The sequence below is a fragment of the Myodes glareolus genome, chromosome 17 (genome assembly GCF_982192425.1).
Source record: "Myodes glareolus chromosome 17, mMyoGla1.1, whole genome shotgun sequence".
Classification (NCBI taxonomy): domain Eukaryota; kingdom Metazoa; phylum Chordata; class Mammalia; order Rodentia; family Cricetidae; genus Myodes; species Myodes glareolus.
In genome coordinates, this window is record NC_142042.1 from 64,830,330 (window position 1) to 64,856,269 (window position 25,940).

Genomic DNA, 25,940 nt, shown 5'->3' on the forward strand with positions numbered 1-25,940 from the left:
AGCTATTGGTCATTTAGCTATTTATTAAACCAATCAAAAGGCACTTTAGGTACAGACACATCTTTACAGTGTAAAGAAATATTATGTAATAGATATATCTAAAAACATATCTGGCACAAAGGGTTCAGATAACATTGTGGAAATGGGAGCAGAAAGGTTCTAAGAGCCAGAGCACAGAGAGTTTGCTGTGAGGTAATGTCTCTGAGAAATGCCAGAAACTAAACCCATAAAGTCTCATTAACATGACTGCCCAAACATGAGCCGAACGAGGTTAACAATAAAGGATTTGCCAAAGCAGATGGGGAAAATACTGTAAGCCCTCAATCATATACAAAGATATTCAGGCAATTAAGGCATGCTGGGAGTGGGACAAATAGTCTTATCCAGGTTGAGAGCCCACCAGCTGATTGTTCAGTATCAATGGTCAATCATGAAAATATACATACAAATAAAACTATACAGACTGAGTGGGTTACATTTAGAAATATATGCGTATGTACATACATACATGCATGAAACAACAATTAATGAAAAAGAGGCTATGAATTTGAAAGAGAGCAAGGAGGGGTAAATGGGAGAACTTTGAGGGAGGAGGGAAGAAAGAAGTTGAATAGCTACAATCTCAAAATATAAAAGAAATAATAAAAAAGGTAACCCCACAATTAAAATATGGTCACATTCAAATAAAAATTAATCACTCCTTAAGCACCAATTGTTTTAGGGAGTGAAGTATCTTACAGTGGTCTGTTACTAACAGTAACTGAGAGTCTGTGTGGAAAGTGAAAAACCCCAGGGTAAAACCATTGGCTCATACAAGGTTTATAGAGAAAAACAGAGGAAGAACTGCACATAGAAGGCACAGGAGATGAAGTAAGGAAATTGATGGCAAAGGATGGATTACCAATATTTCTTCAAACTATGTGTTACATCCCTAACTCTCAGATGGATATTGCATGAGCCCAGTCTATATTCCTCAGGAGAGAAAAATGGAAAGAAAAGAAAAAAAAAACGAGATAAGTTACTTAGAGTATAAAAACATTCTGTCTTGTTGCTTTTCTGGATTCTGTCTTGAGAAGCAGTGTTGTTCCAGATTCATCATGCAGTCCAGGTCACTTTCTCTGAGCTTTCAGAGAATCCTAAGTTGCCCCACTATTAACTCAACAGGGTCGACTTCTTCAGCTCCAGATGCTGCTTGTGGAGTCCCATGCAGGTCACCTGGTCTGCTCTTAGTCTACACCTTAAGCTTCAGACTCACTAAATTGATTGCTTTTGGATTCACAGTCTCACACAGCCAACACTACTGTATTCTCTGTGCCTCTGGATCCTCTATCTCCAAACTCAGGTGTAGAGGGAGCCACAGCAGGCTGCACTCCCGCTGCCCGGCTAGCTTTACCCGAAATAATTACACGGAAACTGTATTCATTTAAACAGTGTCTGGCCCATTGTCTTCAGCCCCTTATTAGCTAACTCTCACATCTTGATTAACCCATATCTAATAATCTGTATGTCACCACGAGGTTATGGCTTACCGGCATGAGTCTAGCCAGCATCTGTCTCAGGAAGGGGAATCATTGCCTTCTTCCCAGCATTCTGTTCTGTCTACTCCACCCTCCTGTGTTCTGACCTATCAGGCCAAGCAGTTTCTTTATTAATTAATTAATGAAAGCAATAAACAGAAATAAGACCCACCTACATCACTCACGGTTTGGTCCCAAGTTTCTGAGCCCTCTGCCATAGTTGTGCCCCACTCCCAGCTCTGTACCCCTCTACTTCAAGGCATCATCTTACACTAGGGACATTTGTTAGCAGCTCCTGCTTCTACCCTTTTTGCTGTAGGACAGCATGGCTGAAGCTATGCTTAATTTCCCTTCATCGTACTACCATTTTGTGGGGGGTCACAATGTGTCCACACAACTGAAGAGCACGACATTCTCCTGCATTTCAAGCAGAATGTATCTTCATTTTTATCCAACGTCAATGTCACTGCCCCTCCTCTCACTGGAGTCCCTGGCCTTCCTCTTGTTGCTGCGATCTCCCTCACACCTGGGCACCGGTGCCCATACATACCAACATCTTTTTGTTTCTGCAACTCAGATGGAGTGTATGTTTTGTAACATGTTTTAACACAGATTCTCATGATCAGAGCTTAGGACAAAGTCTTATGAGCATGCTAGTCTCTCTGGGAACAAAAGCCTAGAAAAAAGGGATATGAGACAAAGGTGAATTTAATCAAGCACCCCAAAACGAAGATTATAAAGAATGTTACTAAATAGTAAGTCTCTGTGAACAACTAGAACTTGAGTCTCAGGATTTGTTGAAAGAGCAAAAAAAAAAATGTTACAGATATATTGTTTCTGAGATGAAGAGAGAAACATCATTTATAAGCTCGTGACCTCCAAGAACTGAGACCACTGCATCATCAGAGATGCTGAAGTTCAAGCTTTCATGCTGCAAATTCATTATAAATTCTCACAGACAGCTAATACCTTGACATCAGAAAACCTGGGTCATGAAAATAAAGAGTCCTGAGAAATTTGAAGAGTCAGTCTCTACATCAGTGATAGGTGTGAGAGCAAGATCCAGGAGATTTAGAGGGTGATGGAAAGGTTCCAAAAAAAGCCTCAAGAAAGTCCCAGGACAATTAAGTTGGAAGAAAAACAATTACCCATCTCCTGAGAAGAGAAACAGTAGAAAAAGCTAAGATGGCTGAGGATGTGGGATGCTCCCTCAAAATCTGTCAGAATTATCTTCTCTGCAACTGAGGCCAGATCCCTGGGCATAAGAAACATTGCCAAGGAAGAAACAGAGTTTCTCAAAAGACTCAAAACTGCCTTAGACACTCACTATGCCAAACAAACAGAATTAGCAGGGTTGGGGTCAAAGTGACTCAATCTGTGGATGACAGAAAGACTTTGGTGGGGGAAAGGAAGGGCCACTCAGAACAGAAGAAGGAAGCTATCTTAGGGAAAGAAACCTAAGAAGGATCTATAATCTAAGGGGAGCAGGAAATAGAGATACTTCCCACACTGAGTGTCAGGTCATCAGAGCCACCAAGGGACCTAATCCCATTCACAAATGGGTTGATGGAGGACAGAGGTGCATGAGCACAGAGCAGGATCTCCAGTGGAGCAGAGATCTGGCCAGAGCTCCCACGACTAGGCTCCTGAGAAGTGTTTGATGAGTAAGAAACCTTGAGCCAACTCTAAAGCAGAGCTAATGTGATACCAGAAACTTAGGTAGGGTGTGGCCCTGACATCACCCCAGAGGAAACAGCTAATCAAATGCTAGCATTAAGGGAAGTGCATGCCAAGGAAAGGCAGTGGAAGCCCATGCTCCTGATGAACCTTCACCTGCTTCCTAGCTCATGCCCTAGCACAGACTGACTTGTTCCCTAATGGAGTCCTGAAGCTCTCATTGGTTTGAAATCCTCCCTCTCTCCTCGTCCTCTTCCTACTCCTTATTCTTCCTCTCTCTTTCTCTCACTTCCTTCTCCCCTCCTCCCTTAATTTCCTCCGGACCTCTTGCATTTCCCACTTTCACGGATCTGTAAATATATTCGGATCAAATTGCCCACTGACTAAGGGGAGACATTTTCCTTTTACTAGCTCCCTAGGCTCGGATCCTCTGCTCAGAAGGTACTCAAATGAATCACGCATTCTACATCCTCCATGTCCTCTGAAAGAACCAGAAATGCTGATCCCTGACCCCTCCTGCATTTCACATCAATTTTCAAGAGAATAAATCTGAGTTGAAGATTAGAGACCTGTCCAAGAAGCATGACTTTCTCGTTCCAGAAACCAAAGAACTTCCTACTATTTTAATTTGTTGTCCCCCAAGAAATCCATTGTCCATATCAAACAAACCACAAGGAGTTGGCACAAAAGACACCCAGGTGATATCATAGTCAGAGAGAAAGTACACAAGAAAGAAAGAGGGAGGGAGGGAGGGAGGGAGGGAGGGAGGAATGAAGGAAGGAAGAAAAAGTTAAGCCAGAGACTTTCATTGTAAAAGAACTTGCCAAAATGAAATTCTACTTTCTTAGAACTGATTTTCTGTGTAAAATGCCAGGGGATCATAAGCCAGCCCATATCAAAGTTCCTAGTCATGGTCTACCAATATCCCTAACCCAGGTTATTCTATAAATTTCTGGACCATGCTCTACTGATGTCCATGAACCTGGCTACATGGATGTTTCAGAGCCCATGTACACCTCAAGGTCCCTGAGTCTGGTTATACCAGGGTTACTGAACCAGGCTGTACCATACTCCCTGGACCATGCTCTACTAAAATCTCTGATCCAGGATATATTGATGTCCCTGAGAAGATATATAGCAAGCTTCCTGGGGTATCCTTCGCAATGGGCAATCCAGGTCCATTGCAGTGGACGACCAAGCAAGCATAACACAGTCTAAATACTGACTCCCAACAAGCCAACCACCAGCTCATGAACACTCTCTTCCTGCCTGTTTCTGTGTCTCTTTTGCCTGGAGACCATATAACCACATAATCTATTTGTAGCCTAAAAATATGTGTCATGATACGTTTCCTATACCCTCTGAATTAGGCAAAGGTCTTGGTGCCTTGGGTGCACTCTTTAGTTCCTCAGAATTCATGTGAAAAGTGATTCTCTATATTCCATTTTGCCCATTAAATTACTTTTAAGTCCATTCTTGTCACTGGGTGACATTTGCTGAATCTTGCCCATTCTTTTGCCTCCCTTTGTGAGATAAGACCTATAGACGGATAAGGGTTGGTATAGATGTCATCTCCCTAGTCACCATGAGCTTCCAAGGAAGCACATAGATTGAGGTTCTCTGGATATTTTGTTGTACAATAAAACCCAGAGCTTGTCACCTAGACAGTCATGGTTAAAACACAGGTCTCCTCTTGTTCTGTTCCATCATTCCTGCTCCAAGTCACTAGTATTCCAGTATCCTGCCATGGGTTCTTGCATATGAAAAACAAATAAATAAGAGTTTCATAGTCATTATTGTCTATTTTCCTTCATTCACTTTACCTTTCAGATACTCCAAAGCATGCGGACCCACACACCTTCACAAAGAGATATATAATTAATGTGCTGGTTGGTTTTTGTCAACTTGATACAAATATATACATGTCTAGAAAGAGGAAATCTTAGTTGAGAAAATGTCTCCACAAGACTGGCTTATAGCCAAGCCTGTTGGACATTTTCTTGATTAATGATTGGTGTGGAAGGGCCTCGCTCACTGTGGGAGGTACTGCCCCTAGGCAGGTGGTCCTAAATCGTGTAAGAGAGCAGGTTGAGCAAGCTAGGAAGAGCAGGCCAGAAATCAGCATTCCTCCACAAGCCTCTGCTCTAGTTCCTATCTTTTAGTTCCTGACCTGACTTCCTTCAGGAAGGGAGTGTGACCTGAGACTCACATTTTGTTACCCAGCTATCCAGCCACACAGTTACCCAGAACATAATGGCCCACAGCCCAGAGAGTGGATATCTGTGTTTCCCTTCGTCATAAATGGGATGTTAATGTCATACCATCAAGGCTCAGGAAAATCACGAAGATAGGGAAGAAATATTGTAAATATTCTTATTTACAATAAGAAATATTGTAAATATTGACCTGGGTGAAACACTGTCAGCCCAACTTCACCTGTGAATCACAGCAGTTACACAGTTCCTGCAAAGACCTGCAGGAGTTCAATGCAGTAAACACTGCAGCATGGAAGGGAGGGCGCATGAAACAGCACCCCTAGCTGAGAATCTATTGGCAACTGAGGAGGAGGAAGATTAAGTTTCTTTAAGTGTATATAGCCTTTGGTGTGTAGACCAAGATCCGGTGGATATTCCTACCCCATGAGTATATGAGCAGAACAAATTAGACTTAGTAGATTATAAAAGATAGACAGACAGATAGATGATAGATAGATAAATAGATAGATAGATAGATAGATAGATGATAGATATATAGAAGATAGATAGATAAATAGATAGATAGATGATAGATAGATAGATAGATAGATAGATAGATAGATAGATAGATAGATAGATAGATAGACAGATAGATAATCAGGCAGGCAGACAGAGGCCGGCTGGCCGACGGATGGACAGACGGACAGACGACAGACAGACAGACAGATAGATGACAGAACATGAAGTTGGGGAAGGGTAAATGGATCTGAAGTAGTTAGACAGGAGTTGGTGAAGGAGTAAGAGATGCTGTTAGTATAATCAAAATATACCATATATGGATGAATTGTCAAAGAATTAAAAAACATTATTAAAAGATAAAATTAAATACTAAAACAGGAATATATCTTCAGCCGTGATTACAGGAATGAGGATATTTGATTTACCCCAGACAAATAATCAACTTGGAGTTTAGTGACCAGTGAGTTATTAAGCTTTAAAAATCATGGGTGAGAGTTAAAAAGAACCTCTAGATAAATCCCCTTTTTAGTTGTTTAGAGTCCCTCATATTCATAATACCAGTAGCTGTACATTTTAGATACCATTTCCCACACTGGACCTGAATACTTAACTGTGACAAACCCTGGAGTCATCTCTGGGCTCTGGGTTCTTTCATCACTGGAATAAACAGTGATATGAACCTACCTCAGCTTGTACATCCCTTACAGGACAGATGATGTCATTCTCTCTGCCAGTTTGACAATTACTCATTGCCTTGTTGAACAATCTCTTCAGACAACTGCCACACAGGTCTGTCACTGCCAATGGAATTTGTGTTGGTTACACACCATACAGGAACTACCTACCCCAAAGAATGTTACATACTTATTTAAAAGATTGTCATAATTTTTTTAATCTCATAGAAAATGTTTAGAATATATAAACAAAATTCAGGCCTTTAGAAAAAAATGAATGAAAAACACCATCATGTTAACAATGTGTGCATACATATGGCTCATACAAAAAATTCTGACACTAAACATGGAAAGATGAAAGTTATCTCTGATAGCACTCACTCTCTTTTTTAATAGCATTGTGCTCCCCCCATGATATAGAGCTACTTAAGTTCAACATTAAAAATACAGAGGCCAGCAAAGATGTTGCTAGACTGGAAGAAACATATCTCTTATCCATCAAGAATGTTCTTAGGTTCCTAAAGATCCCAGATGAACACACAGTCCAGGGATACAGACCATGCTTCTCTCTTAAACATGCTCATGGTTCCCTCTTCCCAATTTCTTCCCAGTCTTTTGCTAGAGGGCTTCCGATATTCCCACAACCCCTACAGCAGCAGCCCAAGGTATTCTAGTTCGGGCAGTTGATTTTTTTATGACACCAGTTAAGTACTAAATTAAGGCCTGTCTCCTTTCTGCCTATATTTCTTCCTCTCAACTCTTTCCTCCAGTGACTTGGTAGAGATCCCAAAATGTTGGGATTTTGGTAGAGTGTTTCCCCCTGTTCAGTATTTCAGAAAGCAGAATGCTGCTTCTGATAGCTTTGAAATTAATACTACACACAGTTCAGGAATTTTCAGGTCCACAACTTGAATGACCTCAATTTGCACAAATAAAGAAATGCACACTTGGTTTCTCATTAGGGTCCTCTCTTGATTTACTCATCTTTATTTGCCTTTGTCCCAGGATAACTATGATATCCACAATTGTTGAAAAAGATTCCATGTAACAAATTGAAATTCAGAGAATTTGATATATCCTGGGTGGCACTTTTTAAATTCTAAAATTAAACAAATGTCACTCATAGATCTTTGGGTCTATCACTAGCTAATGAGTTTCTCTCCAACTCCCAGCTATAGAGTTCTTGCTCTCTGTTCTATCTCTTGATCTGTATGTCACCTCCTACATCACACCAGCAAGCCTTACATTTCTCCAGAGCAAAGAAGGGAGTCTAGATTTGCAATCACACGAGACCCTGCTGAGCCTAGACATCTTGGCAAGTCCATTTCTCAGATGTACCACAAATTTGGCATTTGCAGGAACATCCCACACCATGGTCTCACCAGATTTATGAACACTGGGTTCATGTCTGATTCCTCAGATGACTCTGTCTCCCCAGTTCATCTGACTTCCTGAGAAAGTTCCTTCCTTCCATCATCATGTGGGCAAGAAAAGGCAGGGCACACTCTTCCATAATCTTCTTTGAAAAAATATAAGCATAAATTTAAAAATTACATGAAACATTACTAATGTATTTGTTTTATACTATAACATCATTTTTCATTAGCTCTGATTACTGTGACATAGAAAACAGAAACCCACTGAAAAATGTCAGTCTTCAAATTTCTCTAATTTCTGACTCATTTATTTAATAAAACTATATAATAATTATAATTAGCAATTGTCTTATTAAAAGATAACACATTAAAATAATTATCGATAATTGATACATAGGCACCATACATATTTGATACATATGATTAATTCATATATATATACATATACATATATGTGAAAATGTTGGGATTTTTAAGCCTGAAATACATATTCCGCTGATTTAGAACCACAGAAGTTTATTTTGTGAGGCCACCATAGCTGCAATTGTATGACCAGGAGCCTCTATTTCCCTTTGTGTTTGATATTATTTTCCCAGTCTCTCTACTTCACACTGTTGTGTGGGTGTGGAAAGCGAGCATGGAGAAAGCAACTTTCTAAAAGCCTGACCCACAGGCGGTCTTCACCCCTTTTTCCGCAGTTTACTGAGTACAGCACAGTCCTGTGACTCATCTGGACGGACAGAAATTGGCAAGTGTGCTACATGTGCGAGGGAAAGGGATGAAAAGGGGAATATTAGTGGTCTTTCAAAACCTACAGTCTTTTCTCTACATCACCAAAAATACGCTGGCTTCCCTTCACATAAAAATATTTCCTCTTAAAGAAACAAACGTTTGAGACTAAATTATTCTCATCCCTCTTCTCAGTATCTGAGATCTCTGAAAGGCATGCAGTCTTCTCCATCGTTTCCTCATGTTTTCATGGACCAGAAAATATTGACATAAATAGCTACCTTTTGTTATAATCTGCTGGCCTGCTCTGTCACCTGGGTACCCCGTCCCTTTAAGATACAAGCCATGCCTACTTTCAACCTCTCCCTGCCCCCTTCTTCTGCAGAGGCAGCTTCTGCCTCCCTCCCTTTTCACTCCCTTTCTCTCCTTCCCCCTTCTCCCCTTCCCTTCCCCTCCATAACTCACTAAATAAACTCTATACCCAAACTCTCTTTCTACAAGTCATATCTGTCTGCCTCTCCTGCTGTAGTCTCCCACTCACCAAGGGGAGGCCTCAGATGATCCACCGCTGCCCCTTGTGGGACCACTCCCCCACCACCTGTTTATAACAGATAACACCTTTCAGGCTGGAGAGATGGCTCAGCACTAAGAAGACCTGCTCAGTTCCTTGTACCTACATATGGCAGCTCACAACTTCCTGTAACACACACACACACAGACACACACACACACAGACACACACACACACAGACACACACACACCCAACTTCACTGTGTGGAGAAGGAGTCACTGTCCTTTGCAATAGTCTACTGCTTTCTAATAGCATACTCTACAATTAAACACAGGGGCCGGGGGGGAGGGATTATTCAAGACCCAAGCTGCAGCACATGCATATGATAAAGTTTTATTTACAATTAGAATCAGTAAGAGATTAACAAAATAACTTGTCACCAATCTTATCCACCTCAGAGCATATTTTCCCCTCTCTTTGTTAAGTGGAGAACTTTCATCTTTCATCTTAAATGAAGCACACTGTGGCTTTTCCTTGGCACATATTAATATTAGAATTAGAATTCTTATATTCTGAAGCCATTTTTTCTGTAAAATAAGGATTGTTTGAAAAAAAAAAAAGCCCTGCATTATGATGGCAGGAGATCTGATAACCACGGTGAATACTAGGCGACTAATAGGGGGATAGTATATATAGTATGGAAATGTTGGACAAAGAGGCGATTTATAATCCAAAAGAAGATAATGAGAAGACAATAGCTTTCATAATTCTGCTCAGGATGAAATAGAAATTACAATTTATGATTGTTTTTAATTTGGGAAATTTCCACCTAATAGTTTTTGACAGTGGTTCACTTTTTATAGCTAACACATGCAAAGGAAGAGCAGAGGTTAGAGGGAGCTAGAGTAATATTTTATCTGTAGGGTTGTATGTCTCAATAGCACACTTTCGTCTAAGCTGATTGCTCCTCGTACTCAGGGTCTCTAGTAGTGTCCATGGAGATGGCTGCTGCTGTAAGCTACGTGGCCAGTGTGAATGAGCGCTCAAGCCTCCAGGAGACACAGGCGGTACAGTTCTTCTCATAGCTTCATCCTTTTATTATTTCCCGACACAAAGGATGCTTGTGGGGCAATGACTGAGGTAGCTGCTGAGGTTTGTGAAGTGATGCCAAGCGAAATAAGAGAAAATCCTTAACGGTCTTGTGTATGCACTGTTCTCACACAAGGAATCCATTGTTTACATGTAAGTTCATGAAGAATATGCTTTCAGGGTGGAGGTCATGTATACAAGAGATCCCATTTGTTGAAGATGCTTTCTTTCTTCCATTGTATAACTTTAGCTTCTTTGTCAAAAATCAGATGTCCATAGTGTATGGGTTAATATCAGGGTCTTCAATTCAATTCCATTGGTCCTCCTCTCTGTTTTTATGCCAATGCCAAGCTGTTTTCATTACTATAGCTCTAGAATAGAGCTTAAACTCAGGGATGGTGATGCCTCCAGACATTCCTTTATTGTTCAGGGATGTTTTAGCTATCCTGGTTTTTGTTGTTGTTGTTGTTGCTTTTCCATATTTGAAAATCAGTATGGAAGTTTCTCAGAAAATTGGGAATCAATATGCCTCATGACCCACCAATACCACTTTTGGCCATATGCACCCTCTCCTATACTGCCCAAGGACCTAGTTGGGGACATCCCCGTGAACACGTGGGAACCCCTCAAGAGACAAGTCTCTTGCCAACCCAAAAATGGCTCCCTTAATTAAGATATCTTCTTCCCTGCTCCCATATCCGCCATTTCTCCATCTCAATCATCTCACTCCTCCAAGCTCTCCCCAACCCTCCCCTTCTCCCTTCTCTCTCCCCCTCTTTTCTTCCCCCCGCCTTACCCCCACCCCCATGCACCTAACTTTTGCTGGGTCATCTTGTCTGCTTCCAATTTCCAGAAGGATCTATATATGTTTTTCTTTGAGTTCACTTTATTTAGCTTCTCTAGGATCATGAACTATAGTCCCAATGGCCTTTGTTTATGTCTAGAATCCACTTATGAGTGAGTACATACCATATTCATCTTTTTGGGTCTGGGTTATCTCACTCAGGGTAGTGTTTTCTATTTCCATCCATTTGCATGCAAAATTCAAGATGTCATTGTTTTTTACCGCTGAGTAGTACGCTAATGTGTAGATGTGCCACACTTTATCCATTCCATTGAGGAGCATCTAGGTTGTTTCCAGGTTCTGGCTATTACAAATAATGCTGTTATGAACATAGTTGAACAAATGTTTTTGCAGTATGATTGGGCATCTCTTGGGTATATTCCCAAGAGTGGTATTGCTGGATCTTGAGGTAGGTTGACTCCCAATTTTCTGGGAAACTACCACACTGATTTCCAAAGTGGTTGTACAAGTTTGCATTCCCACCAGCAATGGATGAGTGTTCTCCTTACTCCACATCCTCTCCAGCATAGGTTACCATTGGTGTTTTTGATTTTAGTCATTCTAATATGTGTAAGATGGTATCTCAAAGTTGTTTTGATTTGCATTTCCCTAATTGCTAAGGAAGTTGAACATGACAGAGACCCACACTGAAGCACTGGACTGAGCTCCCAAGGTCCAGTTGAAGAGCAGGAGGGAGAATATGAGTAAGGAAGTCAGAACCGCGAGTGTTCCTGATCTAATGGGAGGTCACCAAAGGCAGCTGGACTGGGACTGAACGAGCATGTGATCAAACTGGACTCTCTGAATGTGGCTGATAATGGGGGCTGACTGAGAAGCCAATGATAATGGCACTGAGATTTGTCTGTACTGGCTTTTTGGGATCCTAGTCTGTTTGGATGCATACCTTCCTAGGCCTGGATGGACGGGGGAGGGCCTTGGACTTCCCACAGGGCAAGATACCCTGCCCTCTCTTAGGACTGGAGGGGGAGCGGAAGAGGGTGAGTGGGGGAGCAGGAGGGAAATGGGAGAAAGGAAGGAAGTGGAAATTTTGAACTGTATTATTTATAAAGAAAAAAAAAGAATCTTGGAATCAACTTTTTAGGCCTCAGTGATTGCATGTAATCTGTGAATTATTCTCAAGGTCCCCCAAATATCTTAGGAGTTCCTAGACTTCGCTACAACTCAGAAGCCACATATATCAGGTACCAGGCTGTTGTTTTTCCCAGGAAAGCCTTATTAGCATTGGTTCTGTAAAGGCAATGTCAGTTCATTACGGATGTCTGGTCATATTTGGCTCTCTGCATCATTCTCAAATGTAATATACTCATCAAAACTTTGCCATGTAACCAGAACTTCCATTACTGGTGGCTGTTTCTATACACGGTGGCATAGGCAAGGACATGGCAGCATTGTTATTTATTAAAAGTCACATGCAATCTAGTTGAAATGGCTGCCAAGAAATTGAAAAGGCTCTCCTCCATCATTCTGTCTCCAATTCTTTTCTTTCTCCCTCATTGGGAGTCTGACAAGAGAATACAGTCATATAACAGGGATAATTAGGAGCTACTTTGTATATTCTTGGTAGTTCACATTAGAGGTTTCCCCCATAGGTTCACATGTTTGAACATTTATCTCCAATTTATGGTATTGTTTGAGGTAGTTATGGAGCTTTTAGAACATGGTGCTTATAAGGTTTCAGAGCCTGAATTAAAAATTAATAGAATAATTTTTGTGGAAGAAATTTAAAGACGGGATAACATTGAGTCTGTGCAATGGTTATTTTTGATAACTCTTACAAAGCTCTACAATGAAAGAGTATTAGCGGGGCAGGAAAAAAATATGTAGTTTGGTGAGGAAAAGAGGACTAGAAATCAAAATGTTCCAGCCAAGGCGTGTGCTTAAAGAGGCTGCAACTGTAAGGAAATTGCCAGCATCAAGAGAAGGCCTGTACTCTCTAGAACAGTGGAGAAGGTGAGCTCTGGACAAATGTTCACCCAGATAATCTTCCAACTTGTAGACGGAGAAAGCCTACGGAGTTATTTTCTCCTAGGAAACAAGCGCTTCAACTCACAAAAGCTGATACTAATATAGTCAAAGTGGACTCAGAGTCCAGCCCAGGCAGGTAGAGAGACTTAGCAGTGAGGTCCATGTGCCAGTGGCTTTGGAGGCATGGAAGATTCAAGAGTTGTGGATTTATCCTCTGGGGTTCAGAGAGCCTTCAAAGTCAGGCAGTGCATGCCAGGGGAGTCTCCCCACGAAGGCTTTGAAAGGACAGGAGGCAGCTGTATGATGTTCGTGAGAGAGAAGCCTGGTCTGAGCTGAGACGGCAGTATGTTAAAGATGCAGGATCCATGAGACGTCTGACAAGGAGAGCTGTATGCACTGTGGAGCAACATATACGGAAAAATTGGAAATGTTAACAAAGAGATAAACATTTAAAAGGGAACCCAAAGGGGAATAATGGTTGAAGACAACTTTGTTTTCCCCTTGGAGCTTTAAAGCTTTAGTGTATACATTAAGAATTTTAAGCTTTTTAACTTAACTTTTTGTTTATGGTTTAAGAAGTAGTAAAGTACATTCTTTTTCATGCGACTGTGTAGCTAACCCCATCCCTATTTATAGAAAAGATTCTTTTCATTAATTCAAGAATCTTGGAACCATCTTGCAGGTACATTGCTCTCTCTCAATTCAGTTGCATTAACCTATACATGTGCCTCCATGAGAGCAAAAAATTGAGTCAAGTATTGAAATAGCAAAGCATTTCCTCCCGTTTTCTTTTGAAAGCTTTGTTGGTTTTTTGTTTGTTTGCATATTTGTTTGTTTAGTCTTACTATTCTGCATAGATTTTACAACCAACTTGTCCATTTATATGTGGAACAAGACTTTAAATTTTTTCATTATGGAGGTTGACTGTTGAACTTGAAGACCAACTTTGGACTCTGCTGTTCTTTTATGATATGAAGAATCAATAATGATTCAGAAAACAAAGAATGGAGCTAGTCTTGGAAGTTATGGAGAATTTGTTGAAGTGAGGTGATGTTAGGATCCACTGTTTGGAAACAGCTTTTATGATAATCCCATAGATCTTTACTATTCTTATCTAGATCGAGATAAAACAACCAAGGCCAATGGCCTTCCCACACAGCTGCTGAGTCTCAGGAGCCATATCCAAGGAAATGTTGCATAATTCTAAACTAATTAGAGCCATCTAGCAGTATTATTCATATAAATTAACTAGGATTTACTTCCTAGAAGGAAATACAATGTCTGTCTTATATCAGAAAATGACTTTAATAACAGCTGTCTCCTCAAATGGACAATGCATGACACAGAGAATCCAGCCTTGGTCAAACCTATGAAATAAGGTGGCATGACTGGTTTTCTTTCCAACCAACTTGGAACACAGGAAATAATCAATCCGTCATCAACCGATATCTGGGATATGGCAAGTGCTGATGCATGTATGATTCTCCATTGGTTCTATGATTTAAAACTGTTCTCTACCCTCATACAGCAAAATATTGTGACACTGACATTGTTGGTATCAAATGTCTTATGTAAATAAAGCATATCATAATACTAACACTGGGAAGCATATTGGGAAATTCAGTTAAGGGATCACCGGGATGTTATATTACTGGAAAGTCAGGATCTGAGAAATAACTACATTTAGATAGTCAACAGCCTACCTCCATGGGCATGTGTACACTGAGGCTGTAGAAGTGGCAGGGAAAGCATGAACAAGTGATCATTAGCATGAAAGTGTGAAAACATCTGCTAGGCTTTATAGGGTATAATGCTTATTTCTTTTAATCATTCTTAGCCCTCCCTGACTCCGCCATATTTCAGACGTGTTCATCTTGACGAGATTACTGAGTCCGAGGAGATGAGCTCTAACCTCTTGAATGATCTTGCCTGATAACAATGATTTTTAGCATATTTGGCAGCTTGGGCTACCATATATAGTTTGTGCTCATGATATAATTTATTGATTGCTTTTGATTGTTCACTTGGGAGCCTCCACTATGTTGTATCAATTGTGTTTCTAGATGGGCTTTCGAGTGAGTTCCCATTCAGTTTCAATAGAAAGCAAGCACCCAAAGCTTGGCGGCCTTGCCTGGAAACACAGTTTGAGAGGCTGAGAGAATTAAGAGCTGTCCTTGTGACTGCAATAGCAAATGATTAAGTGGCAACTCATACGTGATCATTCTGCATTCCACCCTCTGCCCTCACTTCCTTTGCTGATTTTTATCTGTGTCTCTTCACGGTCATGCACCCTAAATGTTACAGCCTATGACAAATATATCAGAAAATGAGTAAACTCAACAACTGGGCACTCACAGTACTCTACTTGAAATTCTAGTTTCTGAGAACTCTAGAGAAACCTGTAGGTTCACTCCGAACATTATGCTGATCTACAGATAGCATTTGTCTAAATCATGACTAAACATTGATTTATATCACTGGGAAATTGTGTACACTAATCCCCTTTGTTCCAAATAAAATACATGTACATTAGAGATCTTAGCCTTAGCTGAGATTACATTTAAACAATCTAAAACTAAGTTTTATGCCTATATAGGTTATTTCAAAATGTATTAATAAAGGAAAGGAATAAGAAGGAATAACATTAGTTAAAAGTGGGCTGGAGAGATGGCTCTTACAGAGGACAGAGTTTGACTCTTGGCACCCATATGATGTTTTCTTAAGATCTCTGTAACTCTAGTCCCAGGAGAACCTAATGCCTCTGGCCTCCACAAGTACTGGAACTTGGGTGCATACATATGTAGAGATAAAATTAAAAATAAGATATAAGCATTTTTAAAAAATAAAAGCAACTAAAAGGAAAATGAAAAGATAAAGACCGTAAAATATTAAGAGTGGCTAGGTCTCGCTCACAGGCAACCCTCTCAGAATGTATAAGACATGTATCTCAGAGGGGTTACCATGGTGATAAGAGCAGAAAATGATTCCTCTCAGCACAGGAATTCTACTGGCAAACCTGGGGCCTTTGGAAATGGACTACCCTGTACTTCAAGGTTCCACACATGTCTCAAGAGTACCCAGGGACCACAGAATGTGTTATCAGATACCTCTAAAACAGTGAGAAGATGGGGAGAGGGCTAGCTACGAATCAGAATGGGGTGCACAAGAGAAATGGCTTCCAAACTGAACATCAGGTGAGAAACACACAGAAGTCGCAGCAGACTCACAGGAAATGTGACAGAGGACAAAGGAACAGGAGGCAAAAGTCCTGTGGAGCAGCACATCTGGCTGGAGCCGCACATCTTGCTGGAGCAGCACATCTGGCTGGAGCCGCACATCTTGCTGGAGCAGCACATCTGGTTGGAGACCCCTGTGACTAAGTTCCTTAAAGGTGGTTTGTGAGGAAAGAAGCTAAACTCAACCCTAAATAAGACCTAACTGATAGCAGAGCTGGAAGTTGGTGGGTAATGTGGTCCTGGCACCATCCCAGAGGGAGATGCCTGGCTAGACACTAGCAGAGAGAGAAGGGAAGGTAGGGAAGGCCGTTGAAACATCTTTACCCTATCAGCTCATTCTGCAGCTATCTTATAAGACAGCAAATCAGTGCCAACAAACTCCCTTAACATAGTGAGGGCTGTCTTTTCATTGTTTCCTTTCTTCCATCCTCCTCTTGTCTTCACAGTCCTTGTCCTTCCCTCCCTCCAACTGCCCACTCTCTCTCCTCCTTAAAGCTATGAATCTATTTATAAAAATATCAATGCACTGACTGAGCACCAACTACAACGAGAGAGTCTGTGAGAATAAAGTGGCTTTGAAAGCCTGTGTGGAAGTGTCTGAGGATGGCGGCTGAGGATGGCAGCCAAAGATGGCAGCCGAGGATGGCAGCTGAGCCTGGGGCATCGGGTTCATGACAGGTAACACAGTGGAAGTGTTTTGTGGATGTTCAGACTTCATAAAGGCAATGCCTGGTAGGAGATTATGTATTGAGGGAAACTGTGGAGTAGAAACCTAAGGTTCATTCTATTGTGATCAAAGAAAATATGTGGACTACAAGTTCATAGATTCAGAGGCACTCTTGTTTCTGTGTCACACAAGAGAAGGCTGTGGCCTCCAGTGTTGTTTCATCCTAGGAGACATCCAGGCAATCGTCACTGTCCACTCTCAGTCATATCTATAAACCGTGGTGAACATGGTATATAGTGGATGCCACACTTCTCTCTCTACCAAGTCAGCAAACCAAGACACAGAGAAGTATCCAGGGCCCTCAGACTGGAGTAAGCACTCAGCTTTCCTAGCATTCTGAGGTGATACATAGAAAGCCCACTCTGGTGTCTCCTCAAGCAGAAAGCAGGAAAAAACATAATGTCTAGAATACATGGTACAAAGCAGAAGGTAAGAGGAGAGAAGTCACAAAAACCAGCGTACAGATTCTAGTGGTAGCACAACATTCCTTCTGCAACACCATGGAGGAAGAGAGTCAGCTAGCAACTTATCACACCTGCAATGCTGATCTGACCACTCCCAGATCACTAGGAGTGCTAACTAAATTCTTCTTATATGGCCAGTCTTCAGGTGAGCCTCACTCTATAACCAGTGACACCCCCCCAAGAAAAGAAAAGACCCTCATGATGTCATGGTGAATTTTCACAGCTAATAGGCCATTACCGGAGAGGGTTTTGTTGTTGTTGTTGTTGTTTTGTTTTGTTTTGTTTTTTTCAGCTTCAGGCTCCACACAGAGTAATCAAGCTTTAAATAAATAACAAAACTCAGGAGTTACTTTTGTCATATGAAAGAGTTTAGTCAGCACTCGCCTCAGCCTTTCACTGAATAGCAGGTAAGCTGTTCATCCTGAGCCGTGGAACCATAGGACCCCCCACCTCCCATAACTCCTTCTAACTGCCGAGCTCCAATAGTGGAATCTGTTGGTAAAGAAACACATCCCACAGCTATTCTGGCCTAAGTGTGAACATCCCTAGAGGCTCTTTTGTTGCACACTTTGAAAAGGACTTCAGAGACTGTGGAGCTTTTTGGACATTGGGCCTAGCCGGCAGATATAGGGCCACTTTGAGTTTCATGTTTGTCTGACTTGCAGTTTGGCTCTCCACATCCTGATCTACTGAGATGCTAACAAACCACACCACAGCAGAGCAGTCTCCAGCTTCTGGGTCTTCTGTGTTGCAATGGGTGTGTTTAAGACACAAGAGCCAAGACAAACCGACCCTCCATTAAGTTGTTTCTGTTCAGTACTTTGCCTCAGTGATGGGAATAGTAACTAACACAGTGGCCCAATGGATAAGAGACAATTTCAGTATCCAGAAGCTCCACTGCTTACAGTGCCCAATGAGTGATCTTTACCAGACAGCAAAACAAAGCCCCGTGTTCCATCTGAGTTCAGAGGTTCATGCTACTGGAAATCCCGAAAGCAAGGTGCAGCTCTCCAGGGCATTGCCTGCTGGTCTCATACTAGGGTAGAATACTAGAAAAGGTTCTATCAGTTTCAAAAACACCTGCAGGCCCAGAAATGTGATTGTCTCCTAAAATTGGTGTAGGAGTTCCTTCTGTTTGTGTGTTGCTTTCATTGGATAATGAATAAAGAAACTGCCTTGGCCTAGTTGATAGGACAGAACTTAGGTAGGTGGAGTAGACAGAACTGAATGCAGGGAAGAAGGGCAGAATGGCAGACACCATGGATCTCCTGCCTGAGACAGATGCTGGTTAGAATCTTGCCACAATCACACGGTGATACACAGATTAAGAGAAATGGGTTAAATTAAGATATAAAAATTAGCCAATAAAAAGTTATAACTAATGGGCCAGTGTGTAAATGAATACAGTTTCTGTGTGATTATTTCGGGTGTAAGTTAGCTGGGCGGCCGGGACGGAACGCTCTCCATGCAATAGAGTGGCGCCCGTATGATCAACTAAATCCACATGATCCATAAAAAGGAATTACAGAACAATCCCATTTACACTACCTACAATAATAAAGTATCTATTAATAAACTTAAAAATAAGATGAAAAATGTCTACAATGGAAAATATGAAACACTCATAGAAGAAACTAAAGAAGATACAAACATATGGGAAGCTATTCCATGCTCATGGGTTGGAGGCATTTATCATGTCAAATTATTCATGCAATACCTATCAAAATACTGAAATATCAAAAATCCTGAAATTTGTAAGACCATAAAAGTCCCCCCAAATAGTCAAATCTATCTTGAAAATTCAAATGAAGGCACTGCAATATTTGACTTGAAAACACTACAAATCTGCAGAAACTAAAACAGCATTGTATTAGCATAAACCCTTACTTATTGACCAATGTAACCGTATAGAAAGCCCAGAAATCAGCCCAATGCATTTACATCCAGCTGCACTGAGCAGAGGAGCAAAGAACGGTGCTGTGCAAACAGTTCCATACGCTGAAGAATTATACTAGACTGCCTCTCCCTCACTGGTTTTAGAGGTAACCATGAATAGGTCAAAGGACTTAAATGCGTGATGGAAATTTCTGTAACTGCTGAAAGAAAGCATGGGGAATTGTTCTAGACATTGACCTGGGCAAACACTTTTAGATATTACATAAAACATAAACAACAAATCGCAAGTTGACAAGTGGTATTAAATAAAGCTCAAAAGCTTCCGCACAGTAAAACAAAAAAGCAGCAGTACTAAGTGATAACTTCAGAATTGAAAAAGAAATACTTTTAAACTGCATATGTGATAGGAATAATATCCATACTATATAAGGAACTAAAATCTCTCAATAGAAAGAAATGACGTAATAATCCAATGCAACTATTGGGTAAAGTACTGAATTTATCAAGTGAAAATATGAATAGATACATTAAAAAGAAGTTCAGCAACCCTAACCATCAGAGAAACTCAAATCAAAACTACAAGGAAATATCACATCACCCCGGTAAGGATGGCTATTATCAACAAGGCAAAACCCAACAAACTCTGACCAGGATACAGAGAAAAGAATTGGCGGGAATGCAAGTCAATACAGCTTTTAAAGAAACAGAAAAGGCTGAAAGTAAAACTACTTTACAACCCTACAATTCCACCATTAGGCACCGCCCCCTGAGAAATTATTCACCACGTTAAAGAAACCCCTTAACCACAAAGTTTATTGCAGCCCTATCTACAATTAATGGATAAAGGAAATGGGCACACACAATGGGACCCTTTCATTTGTGACGCAGGACTGGAACTGGAGATCACCGCGGTTAGTAAAGTGGGAAAGGCAAGCATCACCTGAGCTTGCTCATATGTAGGAAGTAAAACACAGTTTCTGGATGCTGAAGGTAGAATTATGGCTATCAGAGACTAGAAAGAGAAGTGGAGATGGGGTATTTAACGGCACCATTGAGTAGATAAGTGAGCACCAATGCGTAGTATATTTCAAAATGGCTGAGAGGATTTTGAATGCACTTGCCCTGAAGAAGAAATAAAAAATCTAAAGTGCTACCTATACTAATAATCTTGATTTGATTTTTCTGCAATATTTGCATGAAGCAAACATTACTTTGTTTTGAAGGTGCATATTATTTGGTAATCAAAAGTTTTAACTTAAAAATTTTAAAAGCCAACCTGTCTCTTTAGGACTCCCTCCACAGTGAAAAGAACTGGTTCCCAAAACTCTCATACTTTCAGCCTCCTATTTCCCCTCACCAGCAGGGTCCTCTGGCACGTAAGTTCTTCATTGACATTTCCCTGGGACCTTCCAGAGGAACAAGAAATACCTCTGCATACACTCCAAATACTGAGAGGCTGAACTGGATTAGTGGATAGGGTTGTTTCTAGTCCAAGGCATCTATCATTTCCTTTTGATTTAATACATCACCTCCCAAGAAGCCTGATCCCCGTCATAGCAACCACACCACAAGGGTGGACAGTGGAGTCAGGCCAGCTGACATCACCATCAGGCAGTAGGCATGAATGCAATGTTAAGCCACGGATTTTTAATTCACAAAAGCTGGAATGAAGGCAGAGCAACTCCAAAAGCCTACTTCCTTAAGGAAGGGTTCCTTTTCTGTATAAATATCCAGCTGGCCAGAGATCTCTCAGCAGATCTGAGAGTCCAGAGAGCTTCGTTTTCTAAGGTAAGACTCCCCACTCAGAACTTTCTGCCATTCTTGCGTGCTGATCTTGCTTGGAAACCGTCGACAACCTAAGGGTTTGTCCACTTATTCTCACTGCAGGTGTTTCACTTCCCTTTCCAGCTAGAGCTATGGGGTGAGGATCAGAAAAGGGGGGCTCTGTAAAGAGCAGCATCCGGCTAACAGGAAGTTGTGGATGAGACAACACGACCAGGCACTTCCGTGTCCTCTACTCGAGTTGAGAGTTTTCACCATCAAAGGCACTGCTCTATGCATTTGGATGCTCAAATCTTAAAATCTTCTTGGCTCCATGAACCTATAATTCATCACAAATACAATACGGGGTTTACTAGAAATGGAAGAGACAGAGTCTTGCTAGGACAGAAGAAGGAAGAGGACTTGGAATGTGATAGAGGCCTGGGGTGGGAAGGCATGGTGGGCAGGCCTGGATGAACAAGCAGAGTGCGGTGAGAACTCACAGAAAGCAAACGTAGAGGACAAGTGTGAATTGGGGCTCAGATGTGAATCTTGCAAGTAGGAGGGAAGGTTCACAGGGAGCCTTCCTATGGGAGTTCCACTCTGGACATTTTTGCCTGAAATGATTGAAAACCTAGGAACTTACTGCTGGTTTGGATTGTTCTGTTCTGTTTATGGTCTATACATAGGTAAAAAATAAAAAGTCATGGAACAAAAAAAAATATATAAGAGCTCCATTCACACAGATGTGGAAAACAAAATAACAAATTCAAGAGACTAGAGAAGAGGAAGCAGGTTTTCAAGTACCATTCTGCATTAAGGATGCCAGCAGAGAGAGAAGACAAAGGTGTCCACAGTGTTGGACTAGTACAAGACAAGATCTCGAGAAATTCCTGGCCTCTCTTCCCATAGGACAAGACTTCCCAAGTTCTCTGTTCTTTTAGTTTAGGATATAGAGCTTTGTGTAATGAATAATTCGCAGCTGGAGGCTGCCCTCTTTCCTGCTTGTGGGCTCAGTCACACAGCAAACTGCCAGCCAGAGGAGAGATGTTCTAGGGTCTCCTGAGATCCTTGACTCTGATAGATGTGAAATGAGTCTCATAATAAAATTGACTAAAGTTGAGCAGTGGTGGCACACGCCTTTAATCCCAACATTTGGCCAACAGAGGCAGGTGGTTCTCTGTGAGTTGGAGGCCAGCCTGGTCTACAGAGAGAGTTCCAGGACAGCCAGGACTGTTTCGCAGAGAAACCCTCTCGAAAATCAAAACAAAACAAAAAAACAGAAAGAAAGAAAGAAAGGAGGGAGGGAGGGAGGGAGGGAGGGAGGGAGGGAGGGAGGAAGGAAGGGAGAGGAAGGGAAGAAAGGAAGGAAAAAAGAAAGGAAGAAAATGACTATAACCATTTATTTCTTATACAGAGATGGTCAAATCACTTTAATATTTTGCTGTAAAAGTAAGCAGCAACTATAAAAATAATCTACGATTTCCATCCAGCTCAGGAAAATAAAAGTGTCTTTAATTTATAGGAGAAAAATCAATGAAAAATATTTAGTATTTTGCCCATTCCCTCAAAATGACCTAACCAGTCATCCTGTCTCTAGGGTCAGCATCCTTTGAAGCATGAGCTCCTACCAGCAGAAGCAGACCTTTGTCGCACCTCCTCAGCTTCAACAGCATCAAGTGAAGCAACCTTGTCAGCCTCCACCACAAGGAAAATTTATTCCCATAACCACCACGGAGCCATGCTACACAGATGTTCCACAACCAGGAAACACTAAGATTCCAGAGTCTCTCAACACCAAAGTGCCTGAGCCAGGCTACACTGTCGTCCTTGAACCAGATTATCCCACAATGCCTGGGCCATGCACTACCAACACCACTAAACAAGACTATACCACAATGCCTGGACCATGCTCCACCAACGCCACTAAACAAGATTATACCACTATCCCTGGGCCATGCACTACCAATGCTACTAAGCAAGATTATACCACAATCCCTGGGCCATGTTCTACCAACATCCCTGAGCCAAGTTATACAACAATGCCTGGGCCATGCACTACCAATGCCACTAAACAAGATTATACCACAATCCCTGGGCCATGCACTACCAACATCCCTGAGCCAGATTATACCACATTTCCTGGGCCATGCTCCACCAACACCAATGAGCAAGATTACACCACAATCCCTGGGCCATGCACTACCAATGCTACTAAGCAAGATTATACCACAGTGCCTGGGCCATGCTCCACCAACACCAATGAGCAAGATTACACCACAATCCCTGGGCCATGCACTACCAATGCTACTAAGCAAGATTATACCACAGTGCCTGGGCCATGCTCCACCAACACCAATGAGCAAGATTACACCACAATCCCTGGGCCATGCACTACCAATGCTACTAAGCAAGATTATACCACAGTGCCTGGGCCATGCTCAACCAACACCGCTGAGCAAGATTACACCACAATCCCTGGACCATGTACTACCAATGCTACTAAGCAAGATTATACCACAGTGCCTGGGCCATGCTCAACCAACACCGCTGAGCAAGATTACACCACAATCCCTGGGCCATGCACTACCAATGCTACTAAGCAAGATTATACCACAGTGCCTGGGCCATGCTCAACCAACACTGTTGAGCAAGATTATACCACAATGCCTGGGCCCTGCTTGACCAACACTGCTGAGCAAGATTATACCACAATTCCTGGGCAATGCACTACCAACGCCACTAAGCAAGACTATACCACAATGCCTGGGCCATGCACTACCAATGCCACTAAGCAAGACTATACCACAATTCCTGGGCCATGCACTACCAACGCTACTAAGCAAGACTATACCACAATGCCTGGGCCATGCACTACCAATGCCACTAAACAAGATTATACCACAATTCCTGGGCCATGCACTACCAATTTCTCTGAACCTGGCTATGTGAATGTCTCAGAACCCAACTATACCAAGGTCCCTGATCAGGGCTACACCAATGTACCTGACCAGGGATATTCTAAGGTACCAGAGCCGTGTCAGTCTAAGGTTACTGAGATATACCCCACAAATGTCATTCCACAATTAACTCAGCAGAAGACCAAGCAGAAGTAATATAGTCCATAGAGTAACATAGTCCATAGCCAACCAGGCCCTTAAAGAACCAGCCACCTGCTGCTGAACTCCTTCCTGTCTGCTTCTTCCCCATTGTCTAGGGTTCACAATCTTTTGCCACACTCTCTACTGTACCCTGAAAATGCATGCTATGGTCTCTTTCTCTATACTCTCCAAGGTATCTTTAGAGCCTCTGAGTTAAGTGGAAGATCTCAGTGCCTTGAATGTTCTTTGATTCCTCAGAGTTCATCTGAAGCAGAACTCTATGGGATTCTCTATGAGAAAAAAGTGCATATTTCCTGCTTTGCCTCCATTAAATTGCTTTTAAGTGCACCCTTGCCTCTGTGTGATACATGATGAATCGTTCCCACTCCTTTGCCTCCCTCTGTGAGTCAAGACTTATATCCTGACAAGGTTTGGTATAGATGTTATCTCGTTAGCATTAACCATCACAATGTACTCCCAGGGGGCTGTGAAGACACATTAGGAGGCTCCCATGGAAGAGTCTCTAGGTATTGTATACTGGCACTCAAAGGTCCTTTATTTGGCTAAGCTATACCCAACCATTTTCGACGCCCTAAGCTACTACCTCTCATCCTCAGTACTGCACCCCAAAGTCGGGATTCACCTTATTACGCTTTAGTACCAGTTTTCCTCTCTCTTCTCCCATTTTCCCTTTTAAGTAGCCCTGATACATACCAATCCACTCTTTCCCTGCACATCTCTGCACGCTCTCATGATGAACTACACAAATTCTACCCTCCTTGACTCCAGGAGTCAACAACCTTCCCTTTCTCCAGAGGCCCAGCACAGAAGGAGTCCTGCATCTGGGGACATGGGAGGAAAGGATGCAGAGTGCACACCTGGCAGAGGTGTTTTCTCTGGCGCTCATGACAGTTGGTGTCCTTGTCATACAAACATGCACACACTATGCCCTCACTCTGCTTACTCCACCCACCATTTTACTAGTGTTGCCTGTCCTGGAATAATGCACAGAACATTTTATCCAGTGATTAAAACAGGATGTGAGTTTTATGCAATGGCATAGAATCCACAATCCAGAAAATGGAATAAGTTAGGGAAGTGCAGGTCACTGAGCTGTGAAATCCCAACAGTGAAAGGGGGGTTAGAGGAACACTGAGTCCAGCTGCTCCCTGGTTCCATGAATGAAGACAAACATGTGTTTGCCTCACACCTAGAGCTTAGAGTCCCAGCTCCCTGCTGTCTCCTACAGCCCGGTCTCTGTTCCAGGGATGGCAAACAGAGGACGAGGTAATGGTGAGCCAGCTCCAGCAGCAACAAAATATAAATTTTAGAAAAGCTGCAGCAGTCCCTAGGGAACAGGCTGTGTGTGTGTTAAGTTCCACTGTATCAGAGGTGTGAGTCAGGTGCCCAAGCAGAAGCAACATGTTAGGCAAGTACTTCAAGTAGGTTTCCCAAGAGTTCCAGAGACGCAGGGGAGCTCAAGGAGAAAACTCACCCTCCAGATCGTCACAAGATGATGAGAAGTTGTTAGGAAGGCAGGAGAGGACGTCACCCTTCATACCTGTTGGGTACGTACGTGCAGAGGTGGCTTCACATCACCACCGGTTTCAACGGTGGAAAAGTCTAGAGATGAGTGC

At 42.0% G+C, this 25,940-nt stretch overlaps 1 protein-coding gene across 1 annotated transcript; it reads left to right on the plus strand.

The window, feature by feature from the left end:
• Positions 1 to 22,806: 22,806 nt before the first annotated feature.
• On the plus strand, positions 22,807 to 24,651 carry LOC125415006 (uncharacterized). The gene has a single exon (XM_087897298.1). The coding sequence runs from the start codon at positions 22,822 to 22,824 to the stop codon at positions 24,316 to 24,318; it is 1,497 nt and encodes a 498-aa protein (XP_087753424.1). The 5' UTR covers positions 22,807 to 22,821; the 3' UTR covers positions 24,319 to 24,651.
• The last annotated feature ends 1,289 nt before the right edge of the window (positions 24,652 to 25,940 follow it).